The sequence below is a fragment of the Odocoileus virginianus genome, chromosome 5 (assembly GCF_023699985.2).
Source record: "Odocoileus virginianus isolate 20LAN1187 ecotype Illinois chromosome 5, Ovbor_1.2, whole genome shotgun sequence".
Taxonomy (NCBI): domain Eukaryota; kingdom Metazoa; phylum Chordata; class Mammalia; order Artiodactyla; family Cervidae; genus Odocoileus; species Odocoileus virginianus.
The window spans coordinates 10,125,819-10,152,345 of NC_069678.1; the positions used below are offsets into that span (position 1 = coordinate 10,125,819).

At 43.1% G+C, this 26,527-nt stretch overlaps 1 protein-coding gene and 1 long non-coding RNA gene across 4 annotated transcripts; one reads left to right on the forward strand and one right to left on the reverse strand.

The window, feature by feature from the left end:
- Positions 1–1,552: 1,552 nt before the first annotated feature.
- On the reverse strand, positions 1,553–17,901 carry LOC110148034 (uncharacterized). Of its 2 annotated transcripts, XR_011487656.1 has the most exons (6): positions 17,810–17,901; positions 9,894–9,979; positions 8,243–8,437; positions 5,064–6,297; positions 3,431–3,604; positions 1,553–3,076 (listed from the first exon to the last, which is right to left on the reverse strand). It is a non-coding gene; the product is annotated as an uncharacterized lncRNA (long non-coding RNA). The 2 variants fall into 2 exon arrangements; XR_011487657.1 differs by having other exon boundaries at positions 1,553–3,073; positions 3,431–6,297.
- LORICRIN (loricrin cornified envelope precursor protein) lies at positions 12,384–19,026 on the forward strand. Of its 2 annotated transcripts, none has more exons than XM_020909860.2 (2): positions 12,384–12,558; positions 17,778–19,026. In XM_020909860.2, exon 2 carries the CDS (start codon positions 17,801–17,803, stop codon positions 18,785–18,787), a length of 987 nt encoding a protein of 328 aa, XP_020765519.2. In that variant the 5' UTR covers positions 12,384–12,558; positions 17,778–17,800; the 3' UTR covers positions 18,788–19,026. The 2 variants fall into 2 exon arrangements, with proteins under 2 accessions (XP_020765519.2, XP_020765518.2); XM_020909859.2 differs by lacking the exon at positions 12,384–12,558 and adding an exon at positions 16,523–16,550.
- The last annotated feature ends 7,501 nt before the right edge of the window (positions 19,027–26,527 follow it).

Consider the following 26,527-nt stretch of genomic DNA (forward strand, 5'->3'; position numbering starts at 1 on the left):
TCTGGCTTTCTCTAGTTGCAGGGAGCGGCGGCTACTCTTGGTTGCTTTGCGAGGGCTTCTCATTGCAGTGGCTTCTTGTTTCCGAGCATAGTCTCTAGGTGTGCAGATTTCAGTAGTTGCAGCTCTAGAGCTCGGGCTCAATAGTTGTGGCACACAGGCTTAGTTGCTTAAGCAAGGCTCAGGATGAAGTGTGGCTTCCATATGTTTTTCTGTAGCCAAATCTTAAGTGGTGATGATAATGCTGCTGAAGTTAGTGGTGCCCCTAAAGGCTCCCAACCAGGACTGGATGACCTACTCACCAGGACAGGCTCATTTTCTGATGAAATAACATCCTCCTCAGGCCACAAATTACAAGAATCTCCTAAAATTATTACTCTTTCCTTTTATACTTTATTCTCTCCAAATTCTGATTACTTGCTCCCTGTAGGGGTTCAATCACATTGGCTATGATGTTTCCCTCATTTTGTTTAACTCACATCTACAGGGCACCACTATATGACAGACACTGGGCTAAGTACTAGAGGTTCAATGATCAAGTTTCAGTTCTACCCTCAAGGAAATCTCAGTCCAACAAGGGAGACAGATATTAATATATAGTGTAAACACAATATAGAAGATGATTTTTTAAATAATAATCATAAGCTCAGAATATTCTAGGGGTTCAGAAAAGGGGCACCTAGTGTTAGAAGAGGCTTTATGGAAAGGGTAATATCTGACTTGGCTGAGAACCTCTTTTCCATCCAACCCAAAGCCAGGTTGACTTGGGGTCCAAGAGCCTGGACATCCCCTACTGGAGGGAGCCACAGTAGTTTTACCGATCTTATGGAAGCTTAATAAGTCAGTCTGAATTCCAGCTTGTTTTCTGGGATGCTCAGACATCTTGGCCTGAAAGGAGATTTGTGTATGTGTATTTTGTCCCTGTTTAGAGCAATATGAGACAACTGGACAGCTCTCAGAAAATATTAGCTGATGCTAGATGTTGATGCAGAATTGTGTCACACAGGATGAAAGAGTTTGAAAAGCTTGAGTTTTGGAGTCAGACAGACCTGCCTATAATCCTGCTCAGTTACTTCAGAGTGTATGACCTTGAGCAAAGCCTTTATGCTCCTCAGACCTGACTTTTGTCATCAGTAGAATGTGGGTAATAGTCTGTCAGGGTGTGGTGAGGTTTAAATTAATAAACACTAGAGTATTTAACACAGTGTCTTTCACATAGTGTGTGCTCAACAAACAGCAGTTGCTATGATTGGTAATAATAGTATTCAGTACTAAATAAGTGACTCAGAGAAGAACTTGGGAAAGAAGTGGGCAAAGGGACCAGCTAGTCAAACCTCCAACCCTGAGAAAGGTAAACCCATGGAGAAAATCTGCCCAGAAAGATTTCCCCTGGTCTCTTTTCCACTGTCATCCTCTCAAGGACTCCTGACATTTCACCATAAGAGCGTCATCCTTTCCACTATAATTCTGATCCTAATAAACTGTGTGCCCCAATGAAGACCCATTTAAATTACTATCAGATGTCTATACTTTGATTTAAATGAATTGTACAATCTTTTCTTGAATTCAACAAACATTTAATCAAACACTATTTTCTAAGCTTTCCGGAATAATAGATCTTTTTTAATCCTCACAACATCCACAAAACACAGGCAGAGCAAAACCATTTTACACACGAGGAGACAGAGAGATTCAGTCATATTACATGTGGTCCCACAACCAGCTAGTGATGACACTGGGAGGCTGCCTCACATTTCCTGACACTGATTCAGTCCCCAGGGTCTCATCACAACACATTTTTGAGAATGAGTTGGAGGCAGAACAGAAGAAGCTGGGGCACTCGCAGTAGGACTAGTGTCCCAGAGGATCTGCAGCCCACTTCACGGTGTGTCTCTGACCTGCCTCCAAAAACAGATGCTCCTGAATCTGCATCTCCCTCAGGTTGAGGAGAGAGAGAGGTGGACTTGCCCTCACACTTCTGACCCTTCCCTCTGTCCTTAACTAAACATGGGGACCAGACTTCTACAGAGCAGTCTGTATAACCCAGGAGGATGTCTGGAACCCTCCAAATGGAGACAGTAGGGTCCACATAGTAGTCTAGGGTCTCTGAAACCTCAGTAATTTACATACCTCCTTCATAGGTTTTCCCATATGCTGCATCATCTGTATTATTAATACTTTTCTCTAGATTGACTCACTGTGTTTACTTAGCCAAATTTATTTGAAAAGGTATATGATTGCATATTGCTTTCTCTTTCCTCATTCTTTTTTTTTCATTCATTCTACATCTTTATTTAGAAAATGATACAAATTTCCATAAAATCTTTCATTTTTTAGAAATGAAACATAATGTATAGTTTTCCAGTAATGCACAGCTAATCATATACCATTATGTAATTAAGTTTATTAAAATTAAAAAAGAAGATTATTCTAAGCAATAATATCCACTGTTGTTGTTCAGTCACTCAGTTGTGTCTTACTTCTTGTGACCCCATGGACTACAGTATGCCAGGCTACCCTGTCCTTCACCATCTCCCAGAGCGTGCTCAAACTCATATCCATTGTCAGTGATACTAACAACCTCATCCTTTGCCACCTACTTCTCCTTTTGCACCCCATCTTCCCTTGTGGCATGTGAGATCTAGTTACCTTCAGTTCAGCTCAGTTGCTCAGTCATGTCCAACTCTTTGCAACCCCATGGACTCAGCATGCCAGGCTTCCCTGTCTATCACCAACTCCCTGAGTTTACTCAAACTCATGTCCATCAAGTCGGTGATGCCACTGAACCAACTCATCCTCTGTCATCCCCTTCTCCTCCCGCCTTCAATCTTTCCCAGCATCAGGGTCTTTTCAAATGAGTCAGCTCTTTGTATCAGGTGGCCAAAGTATTGGAGTTTCAGCTTCAGCATCAATCCTTCCAATGAATATTCAGGACTGATTTCCTTTAGGATTGACTGGCTGGATCTTGTTGCAGTCCAAGGGGCTCTCAAGAGTCTTCTACAACACCACAATTCAAAAGCATCAATGCTTTGGTGCTCAGTTTTCTTTTTGGTCCAACTCTCACATCCATACATGACTACTGGAAAAAACATAGTATTGACTATATGGATATCCATAATAATATACATAAAAGTCATAAATCTGTAGTGTTTGTTCTAATACACATTAAAAGTAGTATATAGCTATAAACATTTCTGGAAAATATATCAAGTGTTACAAAATATCACTTTCATGCATTCTACTCCTGGCATGAAGAAATGATTAAAATAAAATTTTAGTTTGACAATCTATCCATATTAGCATATAAATGAAAATATTAAGCTCAGTAAGATCTTTTTGAAGGTCAGAAATAACAGTTAAATAGCATTTTCTTTATTCTCTGCAAATTATCACCCAGTTATAGATTTACACCTGTATAGTAAATATTTCCTACCTCTTCCCACACTCTTCAAACGTAAGTCATTTTTTCAAGGGAGAGATGGGGATGGGGAGGGAAAGTACTTCTTTTCTTCCTTTTCCTTTGCAAGCATTCAGTTGAGTGGTTTATATTCCCAGATTGCATTTCCTAATCCTTCCTCCCAATTAAGAATGTTCACTCTCATATTTCCTGGAGGAAGATAATTCCAAGTGAAATGTATCATTGACCTCAGGGACTCTGAAATTCAGAAACTGGAGGTAAACATCCAACTGCGAATGAAAAACTCTCCTATAAAACCAGATCTGAAAGAGACACGTGTGCCCCAATGTTCATAACAGCACTGCTTATAATAACCAGGACATGGAAGCAACCTAGATGCCCCTCAGCAGACAAATGGATAAGAAAGCTGTGGTACATATATACCATGGAATATTACTCAGCCATTAAAAAGAATACATTAGAATCAGTTCTAATGAGATGGATGAAACTGGAGCCCATTATACAGAGTGAAGTAAGCCAGAAAGATAAACACCAATACAGTATACTAATGCATATATATGGAATTTAGAAAGATGGTAACGATAACCCTATATGCAAAACAGAGAAAGAGACACAGATGTGTAGAACAGACTTTGGGACTCTGTGGGAGAAGGCGAGGGTGGGATGATCTGAGAGAATAGCATTGAAACATGTATATTATCAAGTGTGAAACAGATCACCAGTCCAGGTTGGATGCACGAGACAAGTGCTCAGGGCTGGTGCACTGGGAAGACCCAGAGGGATGGGATGGGGAGGGAGGTGGGAGAGAGGTTCAGGATGGGGACACATGTAAATCCACGGCTGATTCATGTCAATGTATGGCAAAAACCACTACAATATTGTAAAGTAATTAGCCTCCAACTAATAAAAATAAATGAAAAAAAAAGAAAGAAAAACTCTCCTATAGACTTGCATAAGGTACTAGGTATGATATAAAGATCTAAAGAAAAATGTTTCTAATTTTAAAAAATAAAAATGCACACAGAATTCTACTCAATACTCTATAATGGCCTACATGGGGAAAGCATCTAAAAAAGAGTGGTTTAGTCACCAAGTCGTGTCCGACTCCTGTGACCCTGTGGACTATAGCCCATCAGACTGCTTTGACCATGGGATTTTTCCAGGCAAGAATACTGGAGGTGGTTGCTATTTCCTTCTCCACTAGAAGAGAGTGAATATATGTATATATATAGCTGATTTACTTTGCTGTAAATCTGAAACTAACACAGCACTGTAAATCAACCAAGTGTACATATGTGTGCGCTCAGTCATGTTTGACTCTACAACCCTATGAACTGTGGCCCGCCAGGCTCCTCTGTCCATGGGATTTTCCCAAGCAAGAATACTGGAGCGGGTTGCCATTTCCTCCAGAGGATCTTCCCGACCCAGGGATCCAATCCGTGTTTCCTGTGTCTGCTGAATTGCAGGCAGATTCTTTACCACTGAGCCATTGAAGAAGGCTAAGTCAATTATACTCCAATAAAAAGTTTAAAAAATAAAATTCATTCATGGTCTAGGGTTGGAATTTGGCTTTCTCATATGCTAATCCAATAATTGTGAGGTTGGTGTTATTTTATATCTTGTTTTAAGGTAAAGTCAAGTGACTTACCTAAAATTCCAAGATTAATAAGAAAAGAACTCAGGATCCAAACACACAAACTTCAGTATTTTCCTAAGAGAAAAAAACTGTAGTGCATAGCTACTAAAATAAGGAGAACATGTGATTCAGCAGTGGCAAGCACACCTCACTGTATGTAACTCTTCTGTAATCCACATAGGATCCAGTGGGGATTATAAGGAGTTAAACATCATAATGAATCATAGAGAGCAAGTAAATACATGAATAATTTAATCAGATATTAATATATATATAAATATTTTGAGAGTCAAATTTTATATCACTGATCTTATTTTTAATACACTCAGTACAAGGTTAATGTATTTACATAAAAGTATATAAACCTTAACTGTAAAACTTATTGAATTATCACAGCATGAACATATTTTTGTAATGCAGCCTATAGATCAAAAAGTAAAATATCACCAACATAACAAAAGCTGCTCTCAGGCTTCCATATCACTATCTCCACCCTATTCATCAAATAGAAAAACTTTTCTTGCAACATCTTAGTTTAGTCATGCCATGAAAACATACAGAATAGACTCTGGTGTCTGGCTTTGTGAATTCCAATGTTTGTCCCTCAAGTTCTGTGATAAAACTTAAAGACTGTTCATCTTCTCAGTCTCCTAGCGGCCACTTTCTGATCAGATTCTCAGCTGGTGCTTTCATTTCTAAATTTCCCAGTGGAAAAGTGGCATGGCATACAGGACTCACTTTGCTTTCTTTCTCTCCATGATCTTGGCTCTAAAATCTTCACTGCCTTGGAAGCTCTCCAGTGCCTTCAAACACAAGCCTTTTTATACTTTGGCCAGTTTTTCTAGTTGTTCTCAGCTAAGTTCAGTCAGGCTAGTTGTTCAAGCCAATCTCAACATTTTATCCTGTTAACTAACAATAAGCTAATCTTTCCATCAATTTAAGCAGAAATCAAGCAAGTATTTTCACATTCTTGAATTATTCTTTTAATTCTATTGGCAAATTTTATGGCACAGAAATTGAGTATTCTTGCTTTGACTCATAATCCTGTTAGAATCTCTTTCCTGTTGGTCTCTCTCTCCTTCCCCAGGACTCACCTACTTACCACCTCACCTCTTCCCATAGGAAAAATACTACTTTCTTCCACAAAAAGAGATTTTCTTCTGGTGTCTATCCTGCATCCACAGTGCCTTCTGTAATCTTGAGTAACATCCCATACTTCAGTCAGATGCTCATTATTCTCTCTACCCTGTTTGGAAAGAGGAAGGGAAGAGAAGGAGAAAGAATTTTATCTCTAAGAGAAAAGATGAGTGGTGGTGTTATTGTTCAGTCGCTAAGTCATGTCCGACCTTTTGCAAGCCTGTGCTCAAAATCATGTCCATTGAGTCAGTGACCCCCTCTAACCATCTGCCACCGTCTGCCACCGTCTTCTCCTTTTGCCTTCAATCTTTCCCAGCATCAGGATCTTTTCTAGTGAGTCGGTTTTTCACATCAAGTGGCCAAAGTATTGGAACTTCAGCTTCAGCAACAGCCTTTCCAATAAATATTCAAGGTTGATTTATTTCCTTTAGGATTAAATATTTGATTTCCTTGCAGTCCAAGAGACTTCCAAGAGTCTCCTCCAATACCACAATTCGAAAGCATCAATTCTTCAGTGCTCGGCCTTTTTTATAGACCAGCTCTCACATTCATACTTATCTCACATCCACACTTGAGTATATTAACCTATAAGGATGGGTACTTGTAGGTTAATATGTATTAACCATATTGATAATGAAATCACACAATAATTCAAAAGCCTATCCTGACATTCACTTTAAAACTTCTAAAACTATCTAATCTCAATTATCTCCCCCTTTAGGTGCCTTATGTAATTTCTTGGAGTTGCCAGAATTAGATCAAAGAACCCAAATTTGGATAGAGAGAGAAAGACATTCAGACCAGACACAAACCAGCATTGTTATAAATCCTGAAACAATCCTGTGGTCCCTTCTCTCTCTCCTTTCCTCCATTCTCTACCTCATTCTTTTTCTTTTTTTCTTCTCTTCTCAATAAACACTGACCCAGAGCCTAGTGTGTCCACAGGCTCCAGGTTTACTAAGAGCTACAACGCCATCCCTGACCTGCAGGAGCACACAATCCTGTTGGAGAGCTGAAAATAGGACGAAGACTTAATATCCACCCCACCCAGGCTAAAACAGCTACTATCCAGATCACTGACAATTCCAGGAGTGGGCAGATGAAGAGCAATTCATTCATTTATCCATCCATTCTACACGCATTCCCTGTGGACTGTGCCAAACATTGTGCTGAATGCTTGATATGCAGGACAGTGATCAAGATCTGGTACCCCCTTCAAAGAGACCTCAGTCTAGTGGGAGACAGGGTGTCCTACAAAGCAAAGTGCTCTTGCCATCAGACTGGGGTGCTGGGAAAGGTTTCCTGGAGGAGTGCTATGTAATAGAATGTTGAAAGGAAAATAGAAGTTTGGCACATTGAGGAAAGGGGGCATTCACAGGTGCAGGGAAAATCTCAGAAAAATATACAAACATAGCATTTGCTCCTCTGGAGCAAAATGCTTCTCTAGGGGAACAGTCCCCTGGAGGGGGACATGGCAACCCACTCCAATATTCTTGCAGGGAAAATCCCATGGTCAAGGAGCCTGGAAGGCTACAGTCCATGGGGTTGCAAAGAGTCAGACACGACTGAAGTGACTAGGTTATGAGTATGAGGGGAACAGTCAGAGTTGAGCAGAAACTGAACCACAAAAGGCCCTTTGAACTAAGAAACCTAGGCTTCATCCCGATGTGGGGACACTGAAGATTTTGAGCAGAAGCATGACATAATAGAGCAAATCCACTGCCATGGCTAGAGAAACAGGTTGTGATGCAAGATGTGGGTCAGTCCCACACACACAATACTGTTGTCACGGACACTGAAAGCTGGTTAACAAGTGAGGGTCGAGAGCAATCTCAGGGCCAAGAAGGAGTGCCCACAATCCTGTCCAAGGAGAGAGGGAACAGGTTCTACAAGAAAGAGTCAGGCACGGGGCGAGCAGACAGACACATGCAGACTTGTGTACACGTTATCACACGTATACACATACACAGAAAGGCAACACGGGACCCAAAGCCTAGATCTGGAGAAACCTATCTACGGTTTTCACTGTTTCCCAATCCTAACACGAAACTTACCTCTTCCAAGAAGAAGTTTCCAGCTGCTTCTCTTCTCTGCCTCCCTTGGCCCCCTCAGGCGCTCAGCTCCCATTACACTGGTGACTTTTTTCCCAAATGCATACTCCTCTCCCTCCCCACCCATATCCTCTCACACACACATTAAAAGATGTTGCTTCAGATCACATGTTCCCAAGGGAATGGTGACCCAGAAGCCTGTGAAGAGAAGATCACATTGAAGGAGACAAGATGAAAACCTCTGGAGGCAAACAACGATACTGTGGAGCTAGACAGAGTCTAGGAAAACTGAGGCGCTAGGTCCTGCACAAGGAGAATCAGGGGAGATGAGAAGTAAGGCGGGAGGATGCTACTCACACAACAACCTTTCTTCTCCTCAGCTACTGTGCAGCCATCCTACATATAAAGTCCCACCAGCAGTCCATCAGGGAGACAACTAAGGCCCAACAAAATTCAGTAACAAGGTCTCGAGGGTTCAGAGGTTCCAGGATAGCTGGAAGGTCTAAGCGGTACGACTCAGAATGGGCAGTGCAACCCAGCCACTAAAACTAGTGGTTAAGAGACCATGGAAAAAGAGCACAGAGACTCTCACATCTCCCTGGGTGTCAGCCTCGGGCTCAAATCGGAGGTGTTTCAGGAACACGACGGTAAGCGCACGATAACAAAGTCACGTGGAAAATCAGCACCCCAAACTGAGAGTTTATATAAAAGGGAAGGATAAATGAAAAGAAAAAAGAGCAAGATAAAAATAATCACCAAAACCTTAACACCAGTTCTATCTGAGTACTGGAATTAAAGGTGACTTTTTCTTTGCTTTGTTTTCAAATTATTTGTAGTGAGGCTTCCCCCCCCCCCCCCCGCCCCATTTGTATTTTACAGCCGAATAAGTCATTCCTAGAGGGTAAGAAGGCCAGTTCCACTACCAAGGGATTCACAGTAAAGGAACATTCAGGAGCCAAATTAATCCTTCCTCTGAGACCCAAGAGAACAGATGTTAATTGCAGGAGGTTCTAAAGCAACGCAGTGTGTTCACATGCCTTTCTTAATCCAGTGTAATTACATCCACCTTGGGTAATGATACGGTGCAAATGTTACTCATCACACAGGCCAACTTTCCTCACCCAGCCCTCCTGCTGTCCCCCTTCCTCCTCCTCCATAGTCAGCTCAGGAGCCGAAATGCTCTTGGGGGACAAAAGTTCCCAAAATGCCTCTGACTTGAGCCTAAGGCTGGCATAAAGGGAGCTATGAGAGTTTCTATGCTCTTTTCCAAGAGGCCTGTGACTCTTGTCATTCCATCTAGTTTTTTTCCTATCACTGCCTCTGACCCTCCTCATCTTTCCCTCCTCTCTGTCCAAAGAGTGGACTTGGCCAGGGGTGGGGGAAGGAGAGGTTGCCCGAAAGGCAGCCAGGACAGGACTAAGTCAGACTGACCTTATGAATGAAGAAACAGGTCTGGGGGACAGTGCGTGGCCCAGACTCACAAGTCATTGGTGGTTGGCCCGGTTTAGAGCACAGGCTCTCCCTGACCCCAAGTCAAGTCACTGGTGGTTGGCCCAGGTTTAGAGCACAGGTCCTCCCTGATCCCAAGTCCTCGGAAAAGTTTCTGATCCCTACCCTTCAGAACAGATCAGAGACTGCAAACCTCACAGGTCACCTGGCGCTGCTTCAGGTCCAGCCAGAAAGCTGACCGCTGGATCATAGGTGGTCAGGATCTCTGGAAGTCATGATCCAAGGGAGATTCTGAAAAATAAGAAGCAGAAGACAATGGGGCAATGAGGTGCCTTGGGTGGAAGATGAAGGATGGCAAGGGAGAGGCAGTTTGCCATGGCCAATTTATATAAGCTACTTTCCATGGAAAAATAAATCAGATTATAATAGCCCTGGTATCATCTTCTTGGTTGATCAAATATTTATCAAATATTCACACTGAGGCCCAGCCCTCTGGAGATTTGGAGATTTAGGAGGATCTGATCGTGCCTGGATGGTGCTCATAGTGCAGAAGGAAAGACCCTGAGAACCTACACAGATGAGAGCAATGGTCCTAGAGTCTCTCACCTTGGGATTCTCTGAGCACATGGATGAAACAAAAGAAAGAAGTCACTAGAGACTCTCCAACCAAACTGATCATTTTCTACTCTGTAGGCAGTGAGAAGATTTGCCCCAAGTCATCCATCTGATTTCAACAAGCTCAGCTATTAAAATAAAGAGTATCATTGTAAGAATGAATAAAAATTAAGAATAGCCAGAAAGTCTGAGGAACAAGCTTTCCTGGCCAAGACAGAGACTGGATCTAGATTCTGATCTTCAGTAGCAAATCCTATGTACAATTTGTAAGTAAGAGAGAAGTTACACCCAAAACCCAGGGCAGACGAGGCAATTTCTGAAAGTAGCATATCAGTACCAAAGAGGATTCAAAACAAAAGTGGAGGGAGCACTCGCCTTGCCCTGCTTTTCAACGACCCCCAGAAAAGAAGTGCCTTGGCATGGTCACCTAAAGCAGCACATGCCTGAAAAACTGGGATTAAATGGACAAAGAAGATGTGGTCCAAATATACAATGGAATATTTCTCAGCCACAAAAAGGAACAAAATTGGGTCATTTGTAGAGACATGGATGGACCTAGAGACTGTTATACAGAGTGAAGTAAGTCAGAAAGAGAAAAACATATACCATATATTAACATATGGATGTGGAATCTAGAAAAATGGTATAGATGATTTTATCTGCAAAGCAGAAATGGAGACAACAGACATAGAGAATAAACATATGGATACCAAAGGGTCAGGAGGATGAACTGGAAGATTGGGACTGACATATACACACTACTGTGAATAAGATAGATAACTAATGAGAACCTACTGCACAGAAAAGGGAACTCTACCCAATGCTCTATGTTGAACTAAAAGGGAAGAAAATCCAAAAAAGAGGAGATATATACATATATATATTTATCTACATATCTGATTCACTTTGCTGTACAGTAGACAATAACGCAACATTGTAAAGCAGCTGTGTTTCAATAAAAAATAATTTAAACAAAGGGGAAAACTAGGATTAAACCTTTAGGCCAAAAAGCCTTTAAGGCCATGGATTTGAAATGCTTTTGCTTTTCCCTCTGCGTCATATTGATTTCCAAGATTCCATTTGACTTGGGATTCAATTAAAACCACCTAGGTTATCCACCCACAGACACCCGTGGAGAAGGTGGTCAAAGAGCCAACATGCTTGGACCTGCTATCACCACCATGTATGAAAGTCCTTAGAGGGGTCAAGGGACATTGCCCATCTCAGGGCAGGAGATCGGGCCCACAAATGCTGCTCACTGCACCTCCCTGCTATAAACTTCATGTGTAAGCCCAGGAAGTAGGCGCTGAGCCCTCAGGCTACAGAGCAGCTACCCACCTGTGAAAGGGCTTCATGACATCAGCAGTTAACTTCCAGGCCCAGAGGCTAGAGCACCCAGGCCCAGCAGCTTCCTCGAGCGTGTCTGCTCAGCTCTGAAGGACTTTTACTGTCATTTTAACAACTCTCTGGTCTCACTGCCAACACCTGGAGGTACTCTTGTCGGGAGAAAGCAGACAGTCACAACTTGGATCTGCAGCAGGAGTACTGAGCTGGGAGGAAAGACCCAGGTTCTGCTCTTGGCCCTTCTGTGTGGCCTTGGGAAGTGGGTTAGCCTCTCTGGGCTTTGGGTTTGTCATCTACCTCTACAAATGACAGAAGCTGATTGGGTGATCTCCACTGTCCGTCTAGCTGCTGCCATCCACCAATGCATACATGAGTCCCTGGGGAGCTAGGAGAGCCCATGTGAGGTTCCTCTGTCCCCTCCTTCCCAGAGGGCACAAACCTGAGCCTGACTTGGAAGGAGAGTGGGTGCAATCCCCTTGTTCTGCCCACATCGATCCAAAAGAAGAGCTATGTAGTGCTTAGAAAGAACACAAGATTTAGAATCAAAAGAACTGAGTGCAAATCCTGGCTTTGGGAATTTAATCAATTGCATTGGCCTCCATGAGGCACTTCCTCAGCTGGGGAAAGAGGATAACATATCCCTGAGCACACAGGACCATTGTGAGACATGAATAAGACACATGACAGCGGTCCATAAACCCAAGAGTCTATCCAGACAGGAAGTCCCCAGGTGCATGGCTCACCCCACATGCTACAAGTTCCTTGGGAATGCAGAACATCTCAGCTGCGGTCCTCCTTCTCCCTGCAAGTATGAGCTCCAGGAGCACCTGAAAGACATACATCTCGAGAGTAAACACATCCTGAGAAGGTCCCAGTGGGCCATCAAGAACTAAGGAGACCCTGATCTCAAGGTTTGTCAGTTGTAACTTGACAAAGGGGACAAGGCTTCTGGTTGTGTCACTAGCAGGCTGTAAAGGTACAATCATTCCTTAAGACCTTGAAAAGGGAAAGTGGCAAGAGAGATGGAAACAGTGGTTGGGATGAACCCAGGGAAGTTTCCTGGAGAAGGAATTCCAGCAGCTAGGAGCTGTCCTTCTGCCCAATCTCTAAGTAACAGAAACTGCTGACCAGGAGGGCTGGAGAGAGGAGACAAATGGCAACACAGCGGGGTGTCTGGGGCTCTGAGACGCCTCTTGGTCTGTGACTAAGAGAAAACTTTTCCCATTAAATATAAACAACACCAAGGGCTTGCAAGGTCTATGCCTGACTTGCCAGTGCTCCTGAACCCCTGCCCTGTGTCCATTTTATTCTTTACAAGCCATCCATTCCCCTTTTTTCCTCAGGTAGGTTGTCAACACTCTTTCATGAGAATGCAAATATGAAGATTTAGGTACTTAAAGATTGTGATAAGCAGGCTTCTATCAGATTGGGGGTTCCTCAGCTCAAGAGCCGTGATCTCCCCTCACACTGGGATTGCCTGGGGACAGGGACCAGGTCCTGCCTCCTACAGGGTTGTCAGTCAATGGATCTCAATAATTACCTTCAGTTTACCATCAGTATTTACTGAGCACCTGCTAATTATGAAAGATTTGCTATAAGGGCCATCCCCTCTAAGGATACAGTTAAAGGCAGGAAACATGACTTTATTTGTGACGCTACAGAACCCAGATGTACTAGCAAGCACATATGCAGATTTAAGTGTCTAAAAGCTACAAATTTTAGAAATCTGATATGCCAAGATTTGCAAAACTCCAAATACTTAAGTGTCATAATTCTACAAACTTTCATCATTTCCTCATTGATAATAATAATATGTAATCATCAACCACTTCCACACAGATATCCCCCTACTTCTGGCTGAAAGGGATAAAATGGAGAATCAGGTTCATAGCTCATACTTGAGGCAAGGTTAACTCAGAGCCACAAGATCAAGCACAGCTGTCAATACCATGTTGCATCAGCCTCTTCCACATGTTAACAAAGTAGATGTATCAGTTAGAAGATTTTCCTTATTAAAAGTCACACAGAGTAGCATCGGCAGGGATAGAGTACCCCTCCCCCAAATCTACCAAGGGGATCCATGCACAGCTATAAAAAACTCCTCTGTAATCCTCAGCACACTGCCCAGTACACTGGTGTTGGTATTAGAAAAATTAAATGGAAGTAGTCTTGTTCAGGCTTCAGAGACAAGAACGCAGAGCAGAACTCTGACCTTGCTTCTGACCTTGCCCTGACTACATGTCTGCTCATGAGCGTACCGATTTTTTCTAGTAAAACCAGTGGCAATATAGAAAAGACAGAGAGCAGGTCTTAGAATTCTTGAACCCCTGGAGGAGGTCTGGCCAACCACGCCCAGGGCTTAACAAAATCCTCTGACTCACAAGATAAAACAAACAGTATTGTAAAAAAAAAAAAGAAAGATTAATGTGAAACCAGAGCTGCAATTTGTTCACAAACTGATGACAGTATCAGTTTGTGGCCTGAAATTATATGCAGGACCCCAAAAATTGCAATTTTGAAGTCTCACCCTTTAGGGTGGATGTACCATCCAGTATCTTTTTCCAACTGAGACTCCAGATTGCTGTTACGTGGGACTTCCCAGCGCTGTTTGAATCTGGGTGCTATTTGGTCCCAGTTAGGTGATGTATGTGCTATTACATTCCTCTAGTGTTTCTTTTTTTTTTTCTTTTAATGATTGCATATTGAAAGTAAGTTAGATAATTCTCTATTAAATACTGAAATTGTTTATTTTTGTTTAACAAGTAGTTTCTTTTGTTAACAAATCTTTCAAACCTGAAACAAAAGTTGAAGCTTTTGGCAAAACAGTTGTCTGGATTAATGAATAAAGCACTAGGATATTAAATCTGATAGAAAGAAAATATCGTATCTTTCCTATAAGAATATAATTGCTCCAAACTAATACAGGCAATTTCAAGATTATTAGCTCTTTGGAGTCACCTGCACCTGAGGTTCCCAAACTTAAGAATTTCATAAAGAAGTAACATCTCCCTCAAAAAAACTGTGATAACCAAATAATATGATAGCCAAACTCTCATTTTGATAAATAAGGACGTGAAAGAAACAACTTGGACCTCTTGTCAACATCACTTTTAAAAGAAATGAAGTCTTAATATACGCCCAAAAAAGGTAGGAGGCTCATGATTTCTGAATTAGACTTTCCTTCTCACAAAGAGTCTGCTGACATCTCTTTACTTACATTTTCCTAAGGACTAGGGTACACACAATAACGAGCCAACATGGGTCCACAGATCAGTATGGGAACCATGGTCCACATCTTCTCCTCTTCTCCAGCGAACCCAGCAAAATAAAGCTGTCCTTTATTATGCGTCTTTTATTATACCCACAGCTAGTTGGAGCCTTTTTTCCCCTCTAAAATCTCCATGATGCCTCAGCTCCAAGTTGAAACATGCTTTCCCAACAGAGCTGGACTTCTCCCTCCTGGCCATTCTCTCAGGAGGGGAGCACCTGGGCTCCTCCTGGGTTCACCTGGGTTCATGCTCTCCAAACTAAAACTAGTGCCACAAGTTTCTGAAGGCCACAGTCTAATCAGATCATGCAGATCATTAAAACTCCACCATAATTAACCATCAATTTATTATTGGAGCTCTCATTTCAACACACATCTGGGTGGAACTAACTTCAAATGTGGTATCTAAAACAACAGCAGTTGAGTTCCAATGATGAAAGAAGAGGACAAAATGCTGTTCCTCATACACAGAGTTGATGCTACTGGTCCAGGGTCAGCCAGGAATTTCCAAGTTATTTTCCTAGATAAGAGCTTGCCTCAAGCCATCTGTGGACTCCCTCGCAGCGACAGTAAAACAACTACTACCATTCTTATTTGATAGACAAGGTAACTGAGTATCAGAAAGTTTGTTCAATAATCAACAAATGCTTACTAAGCGCCTCCAGTGTGTAGGCACTGCATAAGGTACTGTGACTTCACCCAAGGTGATACACCTGGCAAGGAGCAGAGGCAGCACCCAAATCCAGGCACCTAATCTCAAGTCCATTCCATTCCACGGCTGCCTCTTAGACTGAGGTCAGTGTTACCACACAATACAAGACCCCAGAGCTGAATGGCCATGGTGGGAAGAACCACAGGGCCTATCTCTTTAGCTTATTCTTCTACAAGGAAAGTCAATAGTGAAGATCAGTATTTTTAGACATTCATTGTCTTTAGGAGTAAATCAAAATTGCTACCAGTGCCCCACTACTTATGGCGCTGTCCATGTTGTGCAACCCAGAACTGGGTGCTAGGTGCTAACACACTCTCTCTAGACAGGAAAAAAGACAGGAACATCCCAGTGAAGCACATGTGAAACCCCGGGGGAGAAACTTGGCAAAGAAGAAACATGCTTTTCTCCAACAGATCTCTCTAAAATTCTAAGAGGTTCCAAGCAATAGGACCAGGAGCCAAAGAGTGGGATATGGAAGTTTCTACTTCTTGGACCAAAGACTGAGAACTCCAGTGGGACTCTCTTAGGTTGCTTGAAGAGTCTGAGACCTATCCTGAAGCACAGCCCTCTGGTGATGGCATGGGCCCCATGCCAGACGTTTTGAAAACAATGCCTAACATCCACTCTGGCTGACCATCCCTGCTAGCCAGCCTACTTCACAGTTGCATCAGAGAAGGAGCCAGTCATACAGGAGGCTGCCCATCTCAAGAATGCCAAAATCTTCATGAATGGGTCACCCCATGACTATAATCACAGGGAGGTGGGGTGACAGGCAAAGGTCACGTAACTGAGTCCATGAAAGGCTGGTCCAGATCAATGGCTGATGAGTCAGAACTCATCAGAAAGTATAAAACCTCAGAAGCTCCAGTTGTCCTCACACAGCCAGCATCTCCTCTCCTCACTCATCCTTCCTGGTGCTTTGGGTAAGTGTGTGTTCAACTGGCTCTCATCTTCCAAGTTGGTCTTGCCCAGGCTTGCGTGGGCTATGTGGACTAAGGGACAGGTGGGCAAGGCCTCTTTCCCCTTTGGGACCTACGGGACCTCTGCTCTTCCAACTGCATTCATATTCAGAGGGGCTTCAGGCAGGAAGCGGAGCTGAGCTACTGCTGGACAGATGGTGTTTCTGATCTGGCCAAAATGTAAATACCACAAAGACGAGACTATCTCCTGTCTCTCTGGCACCCCTGTAAGAGACATGCCCTGTCTCTGCCGTAGAAGTGCATTCTGCAGAGACTGTCCCAGACAGCCTGTGGATAGACTGGATGGACTTTGTGAACTTGTAAGGAGGAGAGGTTGAGAGTACTTTCAGAGAACAGGAAGAATGATTCAGAGGATGCTGCAGATGGGGAGATTTTAGCAGTCATAAGAACCCATTGCCTGTTTTACACAAGATGTTCTGAAAAGGAAATGACTTGTGAGATGCTGGACATAATTCCTGCAAGTTTGGTCCCCTCAACCCAGCTTGCCTCCTTACCAAGCTTTGCTTGATATCTCCTAGTCAGAGATGCTGGTCCAAAGGATCATTGGGATCCTTTCTCCTGTTTCCAGACAGGACAATGGGGGGAGCCCGCCTTTTTCTGGTAACTGGTAGGTGATCATGGCTGAGGTCAGTGGAACAGACCAAGAGTTTAAACTAATTCTTTTTTGCAAAGAATGGGGTGCAACAGCCCTCTGGCACTGGAACAAACCACCCTCTATTGTGCCAGGAGTGGATAAAATCCCCTACCCTAGGTGGAGGTTTGTGGTAATTTTCCATTTGCATTCAGTGTTGGGATCGGAGAACTAAAAAGTGAAATACTCGACCCATCTCATTTTACAGGAAATGAGGAAACAGAAAATGTGTGGGTCATTTGCCCAGAGATCACAAAGCAGAGGCCTGAAGCAAAGCTGGGAAAGAAAGAAAAATGGGTACCACTAAGTGGGCTATTTAAAACTTGGTAAAGACTTTTGCAGGGGAAACACAACCCTTTTCTAAAAGCACTAATCCAGGAGTCCCAGCTAAGTGCTCTTTCCAATCCGATCAGAAAGAGCATCAAGCCTGGCCGAGGCAGTGCTGCTCAGAGGATGATGGACGTTTCCATGGATGCGGCTGTCTCTGCCGCCGCATCCTCTTGCAGCTGGTCCACTGATGCTCTCTGCTCTCCTTCCAGGGCTCCGTTCCTCCTTAGACAAGATGTCTCACCAGAAAAAGCAGCCCACTCCTCAGCCCCCAGTGGGCTGTGGGAAAACCTCCGGCGGCGGCGGCGGCGGCGGCTGCGGCGGCGTCTTCTACAGCGGCGGCGGCGGTGGCTCCGGTAGCTGCGGCGGCTCCGGGGGCGGCGGCGGCGGCTCGGGTGGAAGTGTCAAGTATTCTGGAGGCGGCGGCAGCTCCGGCTGCGGCGGCGGCTACTCTGGCGGCGGCGGCGGTGGCTCTGGTGGAAGTGTCAAGTATTCTGGAGGCGGCGGCAGCTCCGGCTGCGGAGGCTACTCCGGCGGCGGCTCCTCCAGTACCGTCTGCTACTCCAGCGGCGGCGGCGGCGGCTCCGGGGGCGGCTGCTACTCCAGCGGCGGCGGCTCCTCCGGGGGCGGCTGCTACTCCAGCGGCGGCGGCGGCGGCTCCTCCGGCCAGCAGGTCCAGTGCCAGAGCTACGGGGGCGTCTCTAGCGGGGGCGACTCCGGCTGCGGCGGCATCATCTCCGGGGGCGGCTCCGGCTGCGGCGGCATCATCTCCGGGGGCGGCTCCGGCTGCGGCATCATCTCCGGGGGCGGCTCCGGCTGCGGCGGCATCTCCTCCGGGGGCGGCTCCGGCTGCGGCGGCATCTCCTCCGGGGGCGGCTCCGGATACTTCTCGTCCTCTCAGACCTCCCAGACCCCGTGCTTGCCCCAGCAGAGCTACGGAGGGGGCTCATCCGGCGCCGGCTGCGGCGGCGGTTCCTCCGGGGGCGGCGGCTGCGTTTCCAGCGGTGGCGGCTGCATTTCCAGCGGTGGGGGCGGCAGTGGATCCGGCTGCGTGGGAGGCTCCTCCGGGGGCGGCGGCGGCTGCTTCTCTAGCGGTGGGGGCGGCAGTGGTGCCGGATGCGGCGGCGGCGGCTCCTCCGGGGGTGGTTCCGGGGGTGGCAAGGGTGTCCCAGTCTGCCACCAGACCCAGCAGAAGCAGGCGCCTACCTGGCCAGGCAAGTAAGGCCCCCCTGGACACCACGGAGACGAAGAAGCTGGAGGTGTTCTCCGTGGGCGTCGATGGGCTTACCGCTCTCATGATATTGCCCTGAGGTTTCTCCGCCCTTCACATCTGAATCCACCAGAAGAAGCCACTGAACAATGGAGCTGTGTCTTGTTCTGCAGTTTTCCCTCCCTGGTTTCTATACAACTGCCTCCCAATCCCAGTACCTTCTCAGTCAATAAATTTGCAATTCATGAGAATTTCTGCATTTCCAGGCATCTTTGCAGCTTCTAAGTTCATTCGTTCCATCCCATTCTCCTTTTCTCCATCCATTCATCCACAGGGACATTCATGCAACAATATTCTGTTGGGGGAGAGTGGGTGGTTAGGTGACAGTCAGCAGGGGAGGGAAGAACGGCTGTCCACCAAGGACCAAAGACATGAATTATATGATTTATGGCGTAAAATCATGAAGTGATCCCAAAGCACAAAAATCCTGGGAAGAGACTTCAGTAAACGGCCCCCGGGAGGTTCGGTAGCAATCATGGGTCTCTTCCTTGAGCCCAGTGATTTTTTTATTTTAAGACAAGGCTGCCCTATTCCCAAAGCAACTAGAGAAAGAACAACGAAAATCCGAAGATGGTAGAAGTAAAGAAATTATACAGATCAGAGCAGAAATAAATGAAATAAAAACTAAAAGAAAAGATCAATGAAACTAAAAGTTGGTTCTTTGAAAAGAACAAAATTCATAAACCTTTAACCAAACTCACAGAGAAAAAAAAAAAAGAGCCCAAATCAATAAAATCAGAAATGAAAAAGGAGAAGTTACAACTGACACCACAGAAATACAAGACATCGCAGAAGGGACTTCCCTAGTGGTCCAGTGATTATGACTCTGCCTTGCAATGCAAGGGACTCAGGTCCCATCCCTCGTAGATCCCTCAGGCCACATGCATCACAGTTGAAGACTGAATGCAGCCAAATAAATACTTTTTTTTTTTTTAATTTTAAGTAAGGAAAATTTGGAGGGGAGAGATCATAAGAGACTACTATGGGTAATGATATGCCAATAAAATGGACAACCTCAAGGAAACTGGAAAAATTCTTAGAAAGGTATAATCTCTTAAGACTGAACCAAGAAGAAGTAGAAAATATCAACAGACTGATTACCAGTACTGAAATTGGATCAGTAATTTTAAAACTCCCAACAAACAGAAGTCCAGGACCAGATATCTTCACAGGTGAATTCTACAAAACATTCAGAGAAGAGTTAACACCTATACCTCTGAAAAGTGAAAGGTGCTCAGTCGTATCCCACTCTTTGTGACCCCATGGTCTACACAGTCCATAGAATTCTCCAGGCCAGAATACTGGAGTGGGTAGCCATTCCCTTCTCCAGGGGATCTTTCCAACCCAGGGGTCGAACCCAGGTCTCCCACATTGCAGGCAGATTCTTTACCAGCTGAGCCACAAGAGAAGCCCAACGATTCCAAAAAACTGCAGAGGAAAGAATACTTCTGAACCCATTCTCTGAGGCCACCATCACCCTAATATCAAAACCAAACCAAGATATCACCAAAAAAAAATTATAGCTCAGTGTCACTAATGAACATAGATGCAAAATTCCTCAACAAAATACTAGCAAACCAACTCCAACAATATATTAAAAGGATCATATGCCACAATCAAGTGAGATTTATCTCAGGAATGCAAGAATTTTTCAATATCTATAAGTCAAACAATGTGATACACCACATTAACAAGTTGAAGAATAAAAGCCATATGATCATTTCAATAGATACAGAAAAAGGCTTTTGATAAAATTTAACCTGAAAAATCTCATGAACAGGGGAGCCTGGCAGGCCACAGTCCAAAGGGTTGCAAAGAGTCAGCACTATTTACAATAGCTAAGATTTGGAAGCAACCTAAGTGTCCATTGACAGAACAATGGATAAAGAAGATGTTTTATCTCACATATATATATCTCATATATATATATATATCATATATATATCTATCACATATATATATGTGTGTGTGATGGAATATTACTCAGCTATAGAAAAGAATAAAATAATTCCATTTGCATTGAGCATGCACACAATCTACAACAATGGAGGGAAGAATATACAGTGGAGAAGAGACAGTCTCTTCAACAAGTGTGGTGCTGGGAAAACTGGACAGCTACATGTGAAATAATGAAACTAGAACATTCTCTAACATCATATACAAAAATAAACTCAAAATTGATTAAAGATCTAAATGTAAGACTGGGTACTCTAAAACTCAGGAAAATATAGGCAGAACCCTCTTTGACATAAATCTCAATAATCTTTTTTTGGAACCATCTCCTCAGTTCAGTTCAGTTGCTCAGTTGTGTCCGACTTTTGTGATCCCCATGGAGCGCAGCACTCCAGGCTTCCCTGTCCATCACCAACTCCCAGAGCTTGCTGAAACTCATGTCCACCAAATCAGTGATGCCATCCAACCATCTCATCCTCTGTCATCTCCTTCTCATCCTGCCTTCAGTTTTTCCCAGCATCAGGGTCTTTTCCAGTGAGTCAGTTCTTTGCATCAGGTGGCCAAAGTATTGGAGTTTCAGCTTCAGCATCAGTCCTTCCAATGAATATTCAAGACTGATTTACTTTAGGATTGACTGGTGAATTGCCTTGCAGTCCAAGAGACTCTCCAACACCACAGTTCAAAGGTATCAATTCTTTGGCGCTCAACTTTCTTTATGGTCCAACTCTCACATTCATATATGACTACTGGAAAAAGCTTAGCTTTGACTAGACAAACCTTTGTCAACAAAGTAATGTCTTTGCTTTTTAATATGCTGTCTAGGTTGGTCATAACTTTTCTCCCATAGGAGCAAGCATCTTTTAATTTTATGGCTGCAGTCACCATCTGCAGTGATTTTTGGAGCCCAAGAAAATAGTCTGTCACTGTTTCCATTGTTTTTCCATCTATTTGCCAGAAAGTGATGGGACTGGATGCCATGATCTTAGTTTTTTTTAATGTTGAGTTTTAACCATCTCCTAGAGTAATGGAAATAAAAACAAATGTAAACAAAAATGGGACCTAACTGAACTTAAAAGCTTTTGCACAGCAAAGGAAACCATAAACAAAAAAAAAAAAATAATAACCTACAGACTGTGAGGAAGTATTTGCAAACTATGCGACCAACAAGGGATTAATTTCCAAAATATACAAACAGCTCATACAGGTCAATATCAGAAAAAAAAAAAAAAACAGCCCAATCAAAAAACTGGGCAGAAGATCTAATCAGACATTTCTCCCAAGTAGACATACTGATGGTCAACAGGCACATGAAAAGGTGCTCAACATCACTAATTATTAAAGAATACGAATCAAAACTACCAGGAGGTTTCACCTCACACCAATCAGAATGGCCATCATCAAAAATTCTACAAATAATAAATGCTGGGGTCAGTGAAGAAAAAGGAATTTTTTACAGTGTTGGTGGGAATGTAAATTAGTACAGCCACTATGGAGAACAGTGTGGAGCTTCCTTAAAAAAGTAAACATGGAATTACTGCACGATCCAATGATCCCATTCCTGGGCATATATCCAGCAAAAACTATAATTTGAAAAGATACATGCATCCCAATGTTCATAGCAGCACTATTTACAATAGCTAAGACTTGGACAATAGCCCGCTTTCCCCGCATCCCGCTCACTCTGCTTCCAGGCCCGGGAGAAAAGCTAAGTGTCCCTTGCCAGGTGAATAGATAAGGAAGATGTGGTATATATACTCAATAAAATGTTATTCAGCCATAAAAAAGAATGAATAATGCCATTTATAGAAACATGGATGGACCTAGAGATTATCATACTAAGTGAAATAAGCCAGGCAGAGAAAGACAAATATCAGATGGTATCACCTACATATGGAATCTTTAAAAATGATACAAATGAACTTATTTACAAAACAGAAATAGACTCACAGACATAGAAAACAAACTTATGGTTACCAAAGAGGAAAGAGAGAGATAAATCAGGAATTTGATATTAAAATATATATACACTACTATATATGGAGTAGACACCCAACAAGGACCTACTGTATAGCAGAGGGAACCAGATTCAATATCTTGTAATAACCTATCATGGAAAATAATCTAAAAGTGAGTGTGTATGTATATACATATAACTGAATCACTTTGCTATACACCTGAAACTAATACAACATTGTGCACAAACTATATTTCAATTTAAAAAAATTTTACAGACAGGACTGCCCTGGAAGATGCTGTCTCTCATAATCTGTAGCCTAGTCTTCAAGGTCTAAAAGTAGTTGGCTGCACATTAGAAGCAACTCAAGTCACCCCGACTCACAGCAGAAAAAGTAGTCCTTTCAGATATTTATGAGCTTCTACAGTGTGTAAGACCTTTTACTAAGCACCTGTAGGGATCACAGGAAGTAGAGGAGCTAATTCTTGCTCTCATAGAGCATTAGCCAACTTAAGAAAATATAGCGTAAGCATGTGAGATGTTAAATACCAGTACCAGAGAGATCATGCACTCCCATTAATAAGGAGGAAGCTACTGCTGCTCTGTTAATTGTATAGCCCTCAAAAGGGACGTAAAACATCAGTCTGGTCAGGAACTCTGCAGGCCCCATTTCATATCCTAAGTCTACCAGCTCAAGGCAAAAGCTAACACCAATTTACTCAAAGCAACATACCTGCTGCCTCAAAAAGCCAAGGTATCCTCCCTACACAGTCACTGCTAGGGAAAAAAAAAAAAGTTATCCCTCTTCAACTCTTCTATTTATAGAGTCGCCATCACCTTTATCATTTTAAAACAATAGCTTAGAGAAATCAAAAGAGAGAGAAACTTTAAAGATCTTATAGTCCAGCTACTGTATTATTTTTGTTTCTTTTCATGAAAGTAGGACTTTTAGTTTGGTACAGATAGAGTAGATGCATTTCACCCTATTGCTCCTGCGTAGCATAACCAAAATATCTAGGCACAATATAGAACACAAATAGAAGCAGAGTCTGAAAGGTGGGGAGAAGAAGGCAGAGTAGCTAGAGACCTCAGAATTTTAGGACTCGTACTGTGGTAAGTTCCTGGGGGGAGGTGGGGAGTGGTCTAGAAAGTCTGCAACCAAGAAATGCCAACAGATGAAGGCAGAAAATAACCCCAAGAAAATCTGATTTCTCCATTCAAAGGACTTAAGAAGAGGTGACCTCTCACAAGGCAAAAATCTTTTTGACAATATCTACCCTACTTTACAGACTGGTTCCAAATAGGAAAAGGAATACATCAAGGCTGTATATTGTCACCCTGCTTATTTGACTTATATGCACAGTACATCGTGAGAAATGCTGGGCTGGAAGAAGCACAAGCTGGAATCAAGATTGCCAGGAGAAATATCAATAACCTCAGATATGCAGATGACACCACCCTTATGGCAGAAAGTGAAGAGGAACTAAAAAGCCTCTTGATGAAAGTGAAAGAGGAGAGTGAAAAAGTTGGCTTAAAGCTTAACATTCAGAAAACTAAGATCATGGCATCTGGTCCCATCACCTCATGAGAAATAGATGGGGAGACAGTGGAAACAGTGTCAGACTTTACTTTTTTGGGCTCCAAAATCACTGCAGATGGTGACTGCAGTCATGAAATTAAAAGACGCTTACTCCTTGGAAGGAAAGTTATGACCAACCTAGACAGCATATTAAAAAGCAGAGACATTACTTTGCCAACAAAGGTCTGTCTAGTCAAGGCTATGGTTTTTTCCAGTGGTCATGTATGGATGTGAGAGTTGGACTATAAAGAAAGCTGAGCACCGAAAAATTGATACTTTTGAACTGTGGTGTTGGAGAAGACTCTTGAGAGTCCCTTGGACTGCAAGGAGATCCAACCAGTCCATCCTAAAGGTCAGTCCTGGGTGTTCATTGGAAGGACTGATGCTGAAGCTGAAACTCCAGTACTTTGGCCACCTCATGCAAAGAGTTGACTCATTGGAAAAGACCCTGATGCTGGGAAGGATTGGGGGCAGGAGGAGAAGGGGACAACAGAGGATGAGATGGTTGGATGGCATCACCGACTCGATGGGCATGAGTTTGAGTCAACTCCAGGAGTTGGTAATGGACAGGGAGGCCTGGCGTGCTGCAATTCATGGGGTCGCAAAGAGTCGGACACGACTGGGCGACTGAACTGAACTGAACTGAACTGAACCCTACTTTAACCAACCATCTCAAAAAAAAAAGATTGGGAATATTAGACTTTAACCCATACCTAGTAGCAAGGAAATAACACTCCCCCATAATTCACTGGTACAGTATTAGCAGAAGAAGGCATGCTATAACAGAAGATTTGAATAAGATCCAGAGTCCTATAGCACAATGCCAAAAATGTCTAGCACACAATAAAAACTGACTCATCAATACCAAGAACCAGGAAAAGCTCAACTTGAACAAGAAAAGATACTGTTGATACCAACACTGAAATGGTACCAACTGAGGGATTATCTGACAGGGATTTTTAAAGACTACATTATAAAAATACTTCAATGGGAAATTACAAATACACTTGAAACAAATGAAAAAAATGGAAAGTCTTGCCAAAGAAATAGATAGTACCCAATAGGTCAGTGGTAAAGAATCTACCTGCAATGCAGGAGACCTGGGTTCGATCCCTGGGTCAGGAAGACCCTCTGGAGGATGACATAGCTACCCACTCCAGTACTCTTGCCTGGAAAATCCCATGGACAGAGGAGCCTGGTGGGCTACAGTTCATAGCATCTCAAAGAGTTGGACACGAGTGAGCATGCATACATACATACACACACATAGAAGTTTTTAGAACTAAAAAATTATAATAACCAATTGTAGAATGAATTTTAGAATTGAAAAATATAAATCTCACTGGATAGGCTCAGTAACAAAATGAGATGATAAAGTAAAAGAATCAGTGATTGTTCCTCCTGAGTGTAATGCCTTTCTTCTCTCTGACTGATTTTTAAAATGTGTTCTTTTCTATATTATCTAGGGTGAAACAGATAACCAGCCCAGGTTGGGTACATGAGACAAGTGCTCGGGCCTGGTGCACTGGGAAGACCCAGAGGGATCGGGTGGAGAGGGAGGTGGGAGGGGGGACTGGGATGGGGAATACATGTAAATCCATGGCTAATTCATTTCAATGTATAACAAAAACTACTGTAATGATGTAAAGTAATTAGCCTCCAACTAATAAAAATAAATGGAAAAATAAATAAAATAAAATAAAATGTGTTCTTTTCATCTTTGTTTTTCAGTAATTTTGACTAAAGCAGGCTAAATACCATCTCTTTTGTATTTGCCCTGATTGGCATTCTCTGAGTTTCTTTCATCTGTGGTTTGATGTGTTTCATTAATTTTTAAATATTTATTAGCCTATCACCTGAAAGATTTATTCTTCCCCTTCTCCTCTGTCTCTTTTCCCTTCTTTCTGAGACTCTACATGTTTGTTGGCTAATCCCACGGGTCTTAAACACTCTGTTATGTTTTATTCATTCTCTCTTCTTCAGCTATTTCAGTTTGAGTAATTTCTATTGATCTTTTTTTTTTTTTCTGTCGCTCAGTCGTGCCTGACTTTTTTGTGACCCCGTGGACTGTAGCCTGCCAGGCTCCTCTGCCCATGGAATTTCCAAGGCAAGAATACTGGAGTGAATAGCCATTTCCTTCTCTTTCTATTGATCTTTAAGTTCCTGATTCTCCTGCTGAATTCAGTAAAGCTGATCTGCTGGATTT